Source organism: Salvelinus fontinalis, chromosome 2, assembly GCF_029448725.1.
Source record: "Salvelinus fontinalis isolate EN_2023a chromosome 2, ASM2944872v1, whole genome shotgun sequence".
NCBI lineage: Eukaryota > Metazoa > Chordata > Actinopteri > Salmoniformes > Salmonidae > Salvelinus > Salvelinus fontinalis.
This window is the reverse complement of record NC_074666.1, coordinates 24,132,608-24,146,280: the sequence shown is the minus strand read 5'-3', so window position 1 is coordinate 24,146,280 and position 13,673 is coordinate 24,132,608. Positions and strand designations below refer to the sequence as shown.

At 43.3% G+C, this 13,673-nt stretch overlaps 1 protein-coding gene across 1 annotated transcript in view; it reads left to right on the top strand.

Moving 5' to 3' along the window:
- Positions 1-13,058, top strand: part of LOC129815117 (anthrax toxin receptor 1-like) — a 51,516-nt gene extending 38,458 nt beyond the window's left edge. Inside the window, exons 14-18 of the mRNA XM_055868503.1 lie at positions 2,405-2,446; positions 5,015-5,110; positions 5,235-5,402; positions 8,193-8,273; positions 9,973-13,058. Of these exons, the coding sequence (XP_055724478.1) occupies positions 2,405-2,446; positions 5,015-5,110; positions 5,235-5,402; positions 8,193-8,273; positions 9,973-10,437 (852 nt within the window). The 3' untranslated portion in view covers positions 10,438-13,058. The remainder of the gene's footprint in view (positions 1-2,404; positions 2,447-5,014; positions 5,111-5,234; positions 5,403-8,192; positions 8,274-9,972) is intronic.
- The last annotated feature ends 615 nt before the right edge of the window (positions 13,059-13,673 follow it).

Genomic DNA, 13,673 nt, shown 5'->3' with positions numbered 1-13,673 from the left:
CACGAAAGGAATGTGGCAGGGTCTACAGTCAGTCACGGACTACAAAAAGAAAACCAGCCCCGTTGCGGACCCAGATGTCTCGCTCCCAGACAAACTAAAGAACTTCTTTGCTCACGTTGAGGACAATACAGTGCCACCGACACGGCCCGCTACCAAAACCTGCGGACTCTCCTTCACCGCAGCCAACGTGAGTAAAACATTTAAACGTGTTAACCCTCGCAAGGCTGCAGGCCCAGACGGCATCCCTAGCCGCATCCTCAGAGCATGCGCAGACCAGCTGGCTGGTGTGTTTATGGACATATTCAATCAATCCTTATCCCAGTCTGCTGTTCCCACATGCTTCAAGAGGGCCACCATTGTTCCTGTTCCCAAGGAAGCTAAGGTAACTGAGCTAAACGACTATCGCCCCGTAGCACTCACTTCCGTCATCATGAAGTGCTTTGAGAGAATAGTCAAGGATCATATCACCTCCACCCTACGTGACACCCTAGACCCACTCCAATTTGCTTACCGCCCCAATAGGTCCACAGACAACACAATCGCAATCACACTGCCCTAACCCATCTGGACAAGAGGAATACCTATGTAAGAATGTTGTTCATCGACTACAGCTCAGCATTTAACACCATAGTACCCTCCAAACTCGTCATTAAGCTCGAGGCGCTGGGTCTCGACCCCGCCCTGTGCAACTGGGTCCTGGACTATCTGACGGACTGCCCCCAGGTGGTGAGGGTAGGAAACAACATCTCCACCCCGCTGATCCTCAACACTGGGGCCCCACAAGGGTGCGTTCTCAGCCCTCTCCTGTACTCCCTGTTCACCCATGGAGGCGTACATGGCCACGCAGTCAACTCAATAATCAAGTATGCAGACGACACTACAGTGGTAGGCTTGATTACCAACAATGACGAGACGGCCTACAGGGAGGAGGTGAGGGCCCTCGGAGTGTGGTGTCAGAAAAACAACCTCACACTCAGCATCAACAAAACAAAGGAGATGATCGTGGACTTCAGGAAACAGCAGAGGGAGCACCCCCTATCCACATCGACAGGACAGTAGTGGAGAAGGTGGAAAGTTTTAAGTTCCTCGGCGTACACATCCCGCACAAACTGAAATGGTCCACCCACACAGACAACGTGGTGAAGAAGGCGCAACAGCGCCTCTTCAACCTCAGGAGGCTGAAGAAATTTGGCTTGTCACCAAAAGCACTCACAAATTTTTACAGATGCACAATCGAGAGCATCCTGTCGGGCTGTATCACCGCCTGGTACGGCAACTGCTCCACCCACAACCGCAAGGCTCTCCAGAGGGTAGTGAGGTCTGCACAACGCATCACCGGGGGCAAACTACCTGCCCTCCAAGACACCTACACCACCCGATGTCACAGGAAGGCCAAAAAGATCATCAAGGACAACAACCACCCGAGCCACTGGTGTTCACCCTGCTATCATCCAGAAGGCGGGGTCAGTACAGGTGCATCAAAGCTGGGACCGAGAGACTGAAAAACAGCTTCTATCTCAAGGCCATCAGACTGTTAAACAGCCATCACTAACATTGAGTGGCTGATGCCAACATACTGACTCAAATCTCTAGCCACTTTAATAATTGAAAATTGGATGTAATAAATCTATCACTAGTCACTTTAAACAATGCCACTTTATATAATGTTTACATACCCTACATTACTCATTTCATACATATATACTGTACTCTATACCATCCACTGCATCTTGCCTATGCCATTCGGCCATCGCTCATCCATATATTTATATGTACATATCCTTATTCATTCCTTTACACTTGTGTGTTTAAGGTAGTTGTTGTGAAATTGTTAGATTACTTGTTAGATATTACTACATGGTCGGAACTAGAAGCACAAGCATTTAGCTACACTCACATTAACATCTGCTAACCTTGTGTATGTGACCAATAACATTTGATTTGATTTTGCACTTTGCTCCTTTCATGTTTTTTTATCCTGAGAAACTCCCCAGTCCCTGCCGGTGACAAGCGTACCCATAACATGATGTTGCCGCCACAATACTTGAAAATAAAGAGGATCAACAACATTGCATTCACTCCACATGACTGGCCTGTTATGAAAAAGTGAAAAGAAGAATGCCTATGTTAAAAAATCCATTACAAATCATCCATTTTGTTTGCAGTAAGGCTGTTAAGTGATTCTGCATGACAATACAGCAAATAAACCCTCTGTAAAGACCGTGCAAGGGGTGTGTACTGTAGACTTTCACTAGGCACTGTAGGTAACACTCTGTCATCAAACCATTCTCTCATTATCACACTCTCAAATTCAAACTAATTTCCTGTACCGTACAGTACAGTATGCCAATGGAAAACATAATTTTTTATGATTATGATTCAGTTTCTTTTTCCATCTTTGCAGATCATCCATGAGCCTCCACCTCCGGTACTGGAGGACAGCTCAGTGAGTAAATCTTGTAGTCTCATATACTTTGTTTCTAGACCTTGTAGAGTTGAAACATTACTATCATACCCTGTTATAAGGCTCACTGTGTCTCTGTCTCCTGTTGTCTGCTCTGAAACAGCCAGCTCTCTCTGCCTCAAAGGGCTCTGAACCTGCAGGAGCATAATAGGGATTAGATAGAGTTATTGACTCACAGCTGTCATTTTCCATTTTAACCCGATAGAAGCAGACGTTCAGCATTGACAGGGCAGATTGGTCTGACATTATTCCAGATGGATGGAGTTGTTTGACTTTCTGTCCAGTAAACTGGATAGCAGCCCAGCTCTTTAGGTAGAGAGAGGAGTTTAAAATCAAATCAAGTTTAGTCTAGTCAGTTTAGTCATGCTACAAGTTTAGTTACTGTGTACTGTAACTGTTTTCAGGCTCTTAGATGCGGCTGCAGTTTCTAACGGGGAGACTTCATGGTCACACACCACAGGGATGCCATGTTACATACAGTACCAATAAATAGTTTGTACACACCTACTCATTCAAGGGTTTTTCTTAATTTTTACTATTTTCTACATTGTAGAATAATAATGAAGACATGAAAACTATGAAATAACACCTATGGAATAAAGCAGTAACCAAAAAAGTGTTAAACAAATCAAAAAATATCTTAGATTCTTCAAAGTAGCCATCCTTTGCCTTGATGACACTTTTGCACACTCTTGGCATTCTCTCAATCAGCTTTACCTGGAATGCTTTTCCAACAGCCTTGAAGGAGTTCCCACATATGCTGAGCACAGGTTGGCTGCTTTTCCTTCACCCTGCGGTCCAACTCAACCCAAACCATCGCAGTTGGGTTGAGGTCGGGTGATTGTTGAGGCCAGATGCAGCACTCCATCACTCTCCTTCTTGGTCAAATAGCCCTTACACAGCCTGGAGGTGTGTTTTGGGTCATTGTCCTGTTGGAAAATAAATGATAGTCCCACTAAGCGCAAACCAGATGGGTTGGCGTATCACTGTGGTAGCCATGCTGGTTAAGTGTGGTTCGAACCAAAAATATCAAATTTGGATTCATCAGACCATAGGACAGATTTCTACCGGTCTAATGTCCATTGCTCGTGTTTCTTGGCCCAAGCCAGTCTCTTCTTTTTATTGTTGTCCTTTAGTAGTGGTTTCTTTGCAGCAATTCGACTGTGAAGGCCTGATTCACACAGTCTCCTCTGAACAATTGATGTTGAGATGTGTCTGTTACTTGAACTCTGTGAAGCATTTATTTGGGCTACAATCTGAGGTGCAGTTATTCTAATGAATTTATCCTCTGCAGCAGAGGTAACTCTGGGTCTTCCTTTCCTGTGGCGGTACTCATGAGAGCCAGTTTCATCATAGCGCTTGACGGTTTTTGCGACTGCATTTGAAGAAACTTTCAAAGTTCTTGACATTTTCTAGATTGACTGACCTTCATGTCTTAAAGTAATGACGGACTGTCGTTTCTCTTTAATTATTTGAGCTGTTCTTGCCATAATATGGACTTGGTCTTTTACCAAATAGGGCTATCTTCTGTAAACCAACCCTACCTTGTTACAGCACAACTGAATGGTTCAAACGCATTAAGAAAGAAAGAAATTCCACAAATGAACATTTAACGAGGCACACCTGTTAATTGAAATGCATTCCGGGTGAATACCTCATGAAGCTGGTTGATAGAATGCCAAGTGTGTGCAAAGCTGTCATCAAGGCAAAGAGTGGCTACTTTGAAGAATCTCAAATATAAAAATATATATTTTGATTTGTTTAACACTTTTTTGGTTACTACATGATTCCATATGCCAGCAGCATACCACCCTGCATACCACTGCTGGCTTGTTTCTGAAGCTAAGCAGGGTTGGTCCTGGTCAGTCCCTGGATGGGAGACCAGATGCTGCTGGAAGTGGTGTTGGAGGGCCAGTAGGAGGCACTCTTTCCTCTGGTCTAAAAAAATATCCCAATGCCCCAGGGCAGTGATTGGGGACACTGCTCTGTGTAGGGTGCCGTCTTTCGGATGGGACGTTAAACGGGTGTCCTGACTCTCTGAGGTCATTAAAGATCCCATGGCACTTATCGTAAGAGTAGGGGTGTTAACCCCGGTGTCCTGGCTAAATTCCCAATCTGGCCCTCAAACCATCATGGTCACCTAATAATCCCCAGTTTACAATTGGCTCATTCATCCCCCTCCTCTCCCCTGTAACTATTCCCCAGGTCGTTGCTGCAAATGAGAACGTGTTCTCAGTCAACTTACCTGGTAAAATAAAAAAATAAAAAATAAATATGTGTTATTTCATAGTTTTGATGTCTTCACTATTATTCTACAATGTAGAAAATAGTAAAAAAAATAAAGGAAAACCCTTAGGTGTGTCCAAACTTTTGACTGGTACTGTATATATTTGTGAGACTTGGTTGAACTTGACCAGGACATCAAGTTTAGCATGACCTCTGCCTTGCTTGTTTGCAACAATATCATTGGTTGAGTTGAAGGCATCTGATATCGTGAACATTATAGGGCAAGGGTACCATAAGACGGATCTCTTTTTCTTCTATTGTAAGGACGAGGACGAGGACGGGTATCCCAAGAAGAGGTGGCCCACTGTGGATGCCTCATACTACGGTGGCCGAGGTGTGGGTGGCATCAAGAGAATGGAGGTGAGAAAGAAATGCACTGACTGTTGTGCCCGGGCTGCTGTGCCCTTCATCCAATTACGGCTCAGCTCTGCTCATTATATTACCATTCCCCTGCCACTGACTGTTGTTGCCTGTCCCTGTTCAGGTCCGCTGGGGCGATAAGGGTTCTACTGAGGAAGGGGCCAAACTAGAGAAAGCCAAGAATGCCCGCGTCAAGATGCCAGAGCAGGAGTTTGACATGGCACCAACACGCACTCTCAACAACGGCATGCACAAACCCATCAGTCCCCAGAAATGGTACTCCCCTATAAAGGTACTGTTCACTTTATGTTACGTAGCCACACCCAGTTCCTGATCAAATGTGGTTGTTTTCCAACTTAAGACCCATTCCGGCCTGTTGTTACACAGTGAAGAGATGTTGGTAAATACACTATATATACAAAACAATGTGAACACCCCTTCAAATGATTGGATTTGGCTATTTCAGCCACACGCGTTTCTGACAGGTGTATAAAACCGCGCACACAGCCATGCAATCTCCAAACATTGGCAGTAGAATTCAGTAGAGCTCAGTGACTTTCAACGTGGCACCGTCCTCGGAAGCCACCTTTCCAACAAGTCCTTCAAATGTCTGCCCTGCTAGAGCTGCCCCGGTCAAGTGTAAGTGCTGTTATTGTGAACTGGAAACGTCTAGGAGCAACAACGGCTCAGCCGCAAAATGATAGGCCACACAAGCTAACAGAAGCGTCTGTCCTCGGTTGCAACACTCACTACCGAGTTTCAAACTGCCTCTGAAAACAACGTCAGCACAATTACTGTTTGTTGGGAGCTTCATGAAATGGGTTTCCATGCCCGAATAGCCGCACACAAGCCTAAGATCGCCATGCGCAATTCCAAGCGTCGACTGGAGTGGTGTAAAGCTCGCCGCCGTTGGACTCTGGAGCAGTGGAAACGCATTCTCTGGAATGTTGAATCACGCTTTCCCATCCGACAGTTTGACAGACGAATCTGGGTTTGGCGGATGCCAGGAGAACGCTACCTGCCCCAATGCATAGTGCCAACTGTAAAGTTTGGTGGAGGATGAATAATAGTCTGGGGCTGTTTTTCATGGTTTGGGCTAGGCCCCTTAGTTCCAGTGAAGGGAAATCTAACGCTACAGCATACAGAATCTAGACAATTCTGTGCTTCCAACTTTGTGGCAATAGTCTGAGGAAGGCCCTTTCCTGTTTCAGCATGACAATGCCCCCATGCACAAAGTGAGGTCTATTCAGAAATGGTTTGTCGAGATCTGTGTGGAAGAACTTGACTGGCCTGCACAGAGCCATGAACTCAACCCCATCGAACACCTTTGGGATGAATTAGAACGCTGACTGAGACCCAGGCCAACGTTAGTGCCCAACCTCACTAATGATCTTGTGGCTGAATGGAAGCAAGTCTCCGTAGCATTGTTCTAACATCTAGCCTTCCCAGAAGAGGGGAGGCTGTTATAGCTGCAAAAGGGGGACCAACTCCATACTAATGCCCATGATTTTGAAATTAGATGTTCAACAAGCAGGTGTCTACATACTTTTTGTCATGTAGTGTATAAATTATATTTGCCAAAATTATTAAAAGTGCAGAGAATCTAAACGATATGTTAATTCTAAGTAAAAAAATTTGGGTTGAAAAAATCAAAACATTTATTCTCATGTAGTAGGATGCCGACATTAGCATTCCCATAGACTCAACATAGATGGTTATCTAGCTAGCGTAATTACACTGTATCTAATAGTCGTTATCCACAAAGGCTATTTCCATTTTCAATCAAAGAGCAATACTTGAAAAGACATGTTGTTAGACACAGAATAACATTGACAAATTACAGAAACAACGCAGAAATATTTTAGGAAGACAATCTGTTGTGCCACAAAGCTAACGTTAACCTGCCATGCCTATGGGGAATGCTAATTATGCTAAGAGCATTTATAAGGACACTGCTGACCTCCAAAAAGACTGACCAAAATCCAAAACCCTGACCTAATTTTAACCAATTCTGAATGAAATATTGGTTTGCAGGTCAGGAATGTTTGGATAGCCTTTTCCTAACCCTTCATCATCTTCTGAGTGCTATTACTACGTAAAAACAAAAAAGTTAAGTTTTCAATAATTTTCCACACCAGATAATTAACACATCTTTCCAATTCTGTGTGCATTAAACATTTTTGATATTTTTGTCATTTACATTTACCATCACCAGCGGTGTCAATGCGCAGGAAGTTGAAAAACAATAGCAACAAATTGGATACCCTTGTTGCCAGGTTGCATGAGGTGGCTACCATAAAAGGTACAATTTCTAGTTGAGTAGTGGAATAACAAGAACAAAATTGCAGTACCTTCCTATCGAAATACAAGTGCATCATATGCACTCTACACTCCATGGAAAAGATCAAAAACATGTATGGTATACCATACAAGTTCAAATTTCTTGTAATTGAGTGGGGCAATAACAAGAACAAAATTGCAGTACCTTCCACTCGCATACACACGCAATCATATGCACTCTAAATTCCATTACCCCCCCAAAAATGTCTATGATCAAAAGAATTCTTAGTTAGTTGCAGTGTTCCTGTAGCGTCAACATTTCCAGGAAGTTTGTTTCATAACGTCTCAGTCAGCTGGATGAGCCGTAATATGAACCAGGCATGAACTGAGCCGACCTCGGGAGGACGAAATCTGCAGAGAAGAGGGGAGCTGGTGCTAGTCCCAACCCAATACATTCCTTCCCCTTTATCTCTACCTACCCTCCTCCCTGACTGCTATGACGTGGAGGGACACAGCTTTCCATGGACAAAGAGAACCAGACAGACAGACACAGACATATACCCTTCTCCTTGACTATTATGATGTTGAGGGAAACAGCCTTCCACGGACAAAGAACACCAGGCAGACAGACAGTCCGACTGATCAACAGACCTGTATACTATACCATATACAGTATAGAAACAAAGCACAGCAGTGTAAAGCAACTGACATGCAACCACGCAGTCAATATTATTGGTATTATCATGTTTGTCTATTATGTAACGTTCTTCTCTTCCCTTTACTGTCTCCTGTCTTTGTTCAGGGCAAGCTGGATGCTCTGTGGGTGTTCCTGAGGAAAGGCTATGATAGGGTGTCTGTGATGAGACCCCATCCTGGAGACAAGGTACGACACGAAGACAAACAGCATAGAGAAAGACACATCCAACGCATGCTACCTGCTGTCACTGCACTGTATGGGCTGACACAAGGATATGCAGAGTCATGGAAAGCCTTTTAGCAACTCAATAAGAAAGCCAGTGTGTGACTGATGCTTACCTATATGACAGAGAATGATGGCTTACAGGGGATTTTCTTTCAAAGCTCTTCTAAGGGATCATAAGGCCCACTGGCCCAGCACTTAGATATGCTGTTATGCAAGAGAAGCATGAAAAAAATACAATCAGAGGAAACAGTTAAAGCGGTTGAAATCAGCAGTTGATTTTTTTTTTAAGTGTTTCCCCGCCCCTGCTTTGGTGAAAAGCTGAGGGATGGTTACGGAGAAGTGTAACCACTCTCAAATTCATAGACAGAGCAATGAACTATCCATGATATCAAAAGTATAGCTTTAACCATGTTCTGAGGCTATATAGTGTGTGTTTACATTTACTTTGTTTACAAACATTGGAGTAAAACAAGCTTATATTTTGGGTTCTGATGGGGTACAACAGAACTAAGCTCATGAGGCATTTACTTTCTTCAAGAATCAATGGGTACATATAAAACATTTATGAGACAAAAATGGATGTAGCAACAACAGACTGCTCCTTTAAGGAGGCAAAGACCACACTACGTAATGCCTAGGCCCATTCTGTTGCAAATCCTCAAGAGAAAGAAGAACTCAAACTCCTGTAAAAGTGAGGGAAATAGGAAGGTCTGGAGCCAAGACCACATCCTGAGGAGCAAAGCTGACAGCCTGGAAAGTAGAGAGGGGCTCGGCTTCAGTTTACCCTCTTCCTTTATTATTCTCTTTTTACACTTAGTTTTTTTTGCGATGATTCTTCCAGAACCTTTATAATCATTTTTTTTCTTCATCTAAACTATTCCACCAGGCAGTTGAGGAGAGTGGGCATTTTCATTACATCCCTACACACTCATCACGTTGGCAGTTTTGAACGCCAATTAATTTGTTAAAACTGCTTTTCAATGCACTCACTGCCCATTTCTTCATTAAATAATCTTAAAACCTAATATTTTAAACCATGTCAAGCCAGGCAGTAAATCATAGAGCAGAAAAGTTGCAGCTGTTAATCATTATAACAGTGCACAGACAGAGTGGCTGCGAGGAAGGCTCAAAGTAACCTGGCATTTACAGGCTGAAGTGCTAATACTGTATTGCTCCAACCTGAAGGAATGTGTTCTAATCTGCTGAAGCCATTAATGTTAGATGACTACCCACATCCCCACCTTCCTGTAACTCTAGCCTAGCTGGGAGTTTTATTTTTATATGGTCTCAATGACAGATGTGGATAGGAGGATGGGGCAAACCATCTACAAAATTCCCCCTCTCCGCATCTTTCCGAAGCTGTTGCTACCTGAGTAAATCTCCTTGTTGTTTTGACTGAATTTGACATTTATAGCTAAGCAGAAGACAAGATGGAGTCAGCACATTATTCCGAACGGAAAACAAATAAAATGATAGATTGGTCGTATTATTCCCTTCCGATCCTATTTGAATGGAGACGCTAAGGTCTATAAATCCACTTTGCATGGAAACGTTATAAAATAATTCAGAGATGTGCAATAACGCCAATGCATCAGTAAAACACTGATGACTGCCTCTGATTGCACTCTTCCCTGTTGTATCCCTCTCTCCTAACTTACAGGGCAGGTGCATTAGCTTCACCCGGGTGAAAGCCTACCCTGCACCTCGTTATCCAGTCTACAACCAGCCCTCCACAGCCATCTACAGTCTGCCTCACACCTACAGTCACCCTTCCTCACACAGCACCCTCTCCCACATGCCCCCCTCTCCCACTTCTACTCTACCACCTCTGCCATCCACTCCCCCCCCTCCCTCCTGCATCACCCCTCCCCCTTACACCCCCCCTCCAAACCGAGCTCTGCCCCCCACTTCTCTAAGTCCTCCCCCATCTGTTTCTCCACCCACCCCTCCACCCCTTTGCCCTCCCACCCCTCTCCTATTTTGCCCTGCCACCCCTCCACCCATTAGCTCCGCCACACCCCCTTCCCCAACTGGCTCGCTGCCCCCACCCCCTCAGGCCCCACCCCCATGCAGAGCTCCCCCCCCTTCTCGCCCTCCCCCACACCCGTCTGACCAATGCCTGTGAGGAAAGAGAAGAGAAGGGCAAAAGCATCTGTCAAAGAACGGTTACTGCTATCCGGGGTCCATGGGACGTCCCTACCCTAAACCCTACCCTTAACCCTTACCATTTTCAATTTCAACTTCAATGGGATGACGTCAGAGTTGGACATCCCAAGGACCCAGATAGCAAGGACCGTCAAAGAACTGAGCAGCATGGACCCTGGTCCCTGAATACTGTGCCTTTCTCTCCTCCTCCACCAATCGAAACCACTATCAACAGATGGACAGGCAGGACAGCAAGCTCAACTCTAGTCATCAGAAACGCTTTCTACTTTACTCAGAGTATCATAGAGAAGCTGAGCAATTGATCTGTGAAATAAAGTTCCATTAGATTTTCATGTGCTCTATTCCAACTGACCAGGATCTTGGGCATCCTTTCATATACTGTAGCTAGCTACAGGTAGTGCAAGACTGTGAGTATGGCTCACGAGTCTACAGTGAAGATAATATCAACACTTTACTGCTTTGCAGAAAAAAGCAACATTTAGCAAAAGGGAAACACTTACAGTTGAAGTCGGAAGTTTATATACACTTAGGTTGGAGTCATAAAAACTTGTTTTTCAACCACTCCACAAATTTCTTGTTAACAAACTATAGTTTTGGCAAGTCGGTTAGGAAATCTACTTTATGCATGACACAAGTATTTTTTCCAACAATTGTTTACAGATTATTTCACTTATAATTCACTGTACCACAATTCCAGTGGGTCAGAAGTTTACATACACTAAGTTGACTGTGCCTTTAAACAGCTTGAAAATTCCAGAAAATGATGTCATGGATAAACATACTTTGGTGCGAACGGTGCAAATCAATCCCAGAACAACAGCAAAGGGCCTTGTGAAGATGCTGGAGGAAACGGGTACAAAAGTTTCTATATCCACAGTAAAACGAGTTCTATATCAACATAACCTGAAAGGCCGCTCAGCAAGGAAGAAGCCACTGCTCCAAAACCGCCATAAAAAAAGAAAGACTACGGTTTTCAACTGCAATGGGGACAAAGATCGTACTTTTTGGAGAAATGTCCTCTGGTCTGATGAAACAAAAATAGAACTGTTTGGCCATAATGACCATAGTTATCTTTGGAGGAAAAAGGGGTATGCTTGCAAGACGAAGAACACTATCCCAACCGTGAAGCACAGGGGTGGCAGCATCATGTTGTGGGGGTGCTTGGCTGCAGGAGGGCCTGGTGCACTTCACAAAATAGATGGCATCATGAGGATGGAAAATTATGTGGATATATTGAAGCAACATCTCAAGACATCAGTCATGATGTTAAAGCTTGGTCGCAAATGGATCTTCCAAATGGACAATGACCCCAAGCATACTTCCAAAGTTGTGGCAAAATGGCTTAAGGACAACAAGTCAAGGTCTTGGAGTGGCCATTACAAAGCCCTGACCACAATCCTATAGAAAATCTGTGGGCAGAACTGAAAAAGTGTGTGCTCTTTGTAGCACACACTACAAACCTGACTCAGTTACACCAGCTCTGTCAGGAGGAATGGGCCAAAGTTTACCCAACTTATTGTGGGAAGCTTGTGGAAGGCTACCCAAAACGTTTGACCCAACTTAAACAATTTAAAGGCAATGCTACCAAATACTAATTGAGTGTATGTAAACTCGGAATGTGATGAAAGAAATAAAATCTGAAATAAATCATTCTCTCTACCATTATTCTGACATTTCACATTCTTAAAATAAAGTGGTGATCCTAACTGACCTAAGACCGGGATTTTTTACTAGGATTAAATGTCAGGAGTTGTGAAAAACTGAGTTTAAATGTATTTGGCTCAGGTCTATGCAAACTTCCGACTTTAACTGTACATATTTCATAAGTTAAAAGATCAATGGCTCAGATTTGAACTGAAATGTGTCTTTTATGTGTTATATTAGGTAAATATTACATGCTGATTGATAAAAATAGAAGTGCATTTTTGATTAATTAATGACAGACACATTGGCAAAGAGGAAAACCTCTGACTGGGGAAGATCAGATGACTTGGTTTACTTGCTTACACAGAGATCATGCAAGAGTTTTAAAGCAAAAATAATGGACTGTGGCAGAGTCCTGTGGACTCTTAATGGCAGATGAGATTATGGAGATTATGGATATTGTTCAAGCTTTACATTGTTTACAAAAAAAAGAGTAATAACCTTAGCCATCGGGGTATGATAGGGTAAGGCAGATGTACTAAGCTCATAAGTCATTATTATAATTTATGTAATTAATTGAAATGAATGACCATTGGAAATCAGCAATTCTGACAGATTGTGCCTTTAAACTCAGCATGGCTGACCTACCACTTGATAACCAGGAACCAGCGAGTGAACATTGACCTTTTGATGTGACCTTTGGCTGTTGTTATATGGGACATTTTGATGGTGTCACTATTGTGGTGTTGCCATTCCTACAGAGGTAATAGGAATGAGCATCTCTGTGAATCCACCAGGGTCTAATCCCATTTCCAATCCAGATATGTGTTTATTAAGTATGTGCTTGCTGAGTATCGTCAACTAATGTATAGAATGTATTCAAAACCAGTGAGGCCATTTTTCTGTGAAATAAAATATTGAATTTCAGAACAATGATTTCCTGTTATGTAATTCATGATCATTTTGCTTAAAAGCCTATTCTATATTCTACAACTATCCCACATGATGTCCTGAAGCTATTTAACTCACTCCATCTATAGAGTAGACGGGTAATGGTCTGGAGGTTCACAGATGAGATTGAAAAGTTAGGAGGCTGGAGGCTATTTCATACCGGATGAAATAACTTCAAACAGAATTCCTCTCTGAAGAAATGGCTCAATATGAATAATGCATTGAGAAGTCTGAATAGGGTTGAGGTGGGTCTTCCAATGGCAGACTGACAAATTAGTAAATAATATAATATAAAATATTTTTCCGAGATTGAATGTAATGCCAGCATCATCTCCTGCTGCTCTCTCTCTCTCAGTGAATCTGTCCTGGCCCCTGCAGACACAACAGGCTGTCATGAGGACAGGGCTTTAGGGGATGCAATTGTCAGAAGTTCTGAGGAACATTAGCTTTGAATTTCACATGACAACTGACACTAATCCCTGTGTTCACACATGCTTAGATCTCTCAGTCCACCCACTTCCCATTATATACAGAATGCATGTACACATGTCTTAATTGTGAGCAGCATCAGCATATGGATTCTGTAAGAGAGTACATATT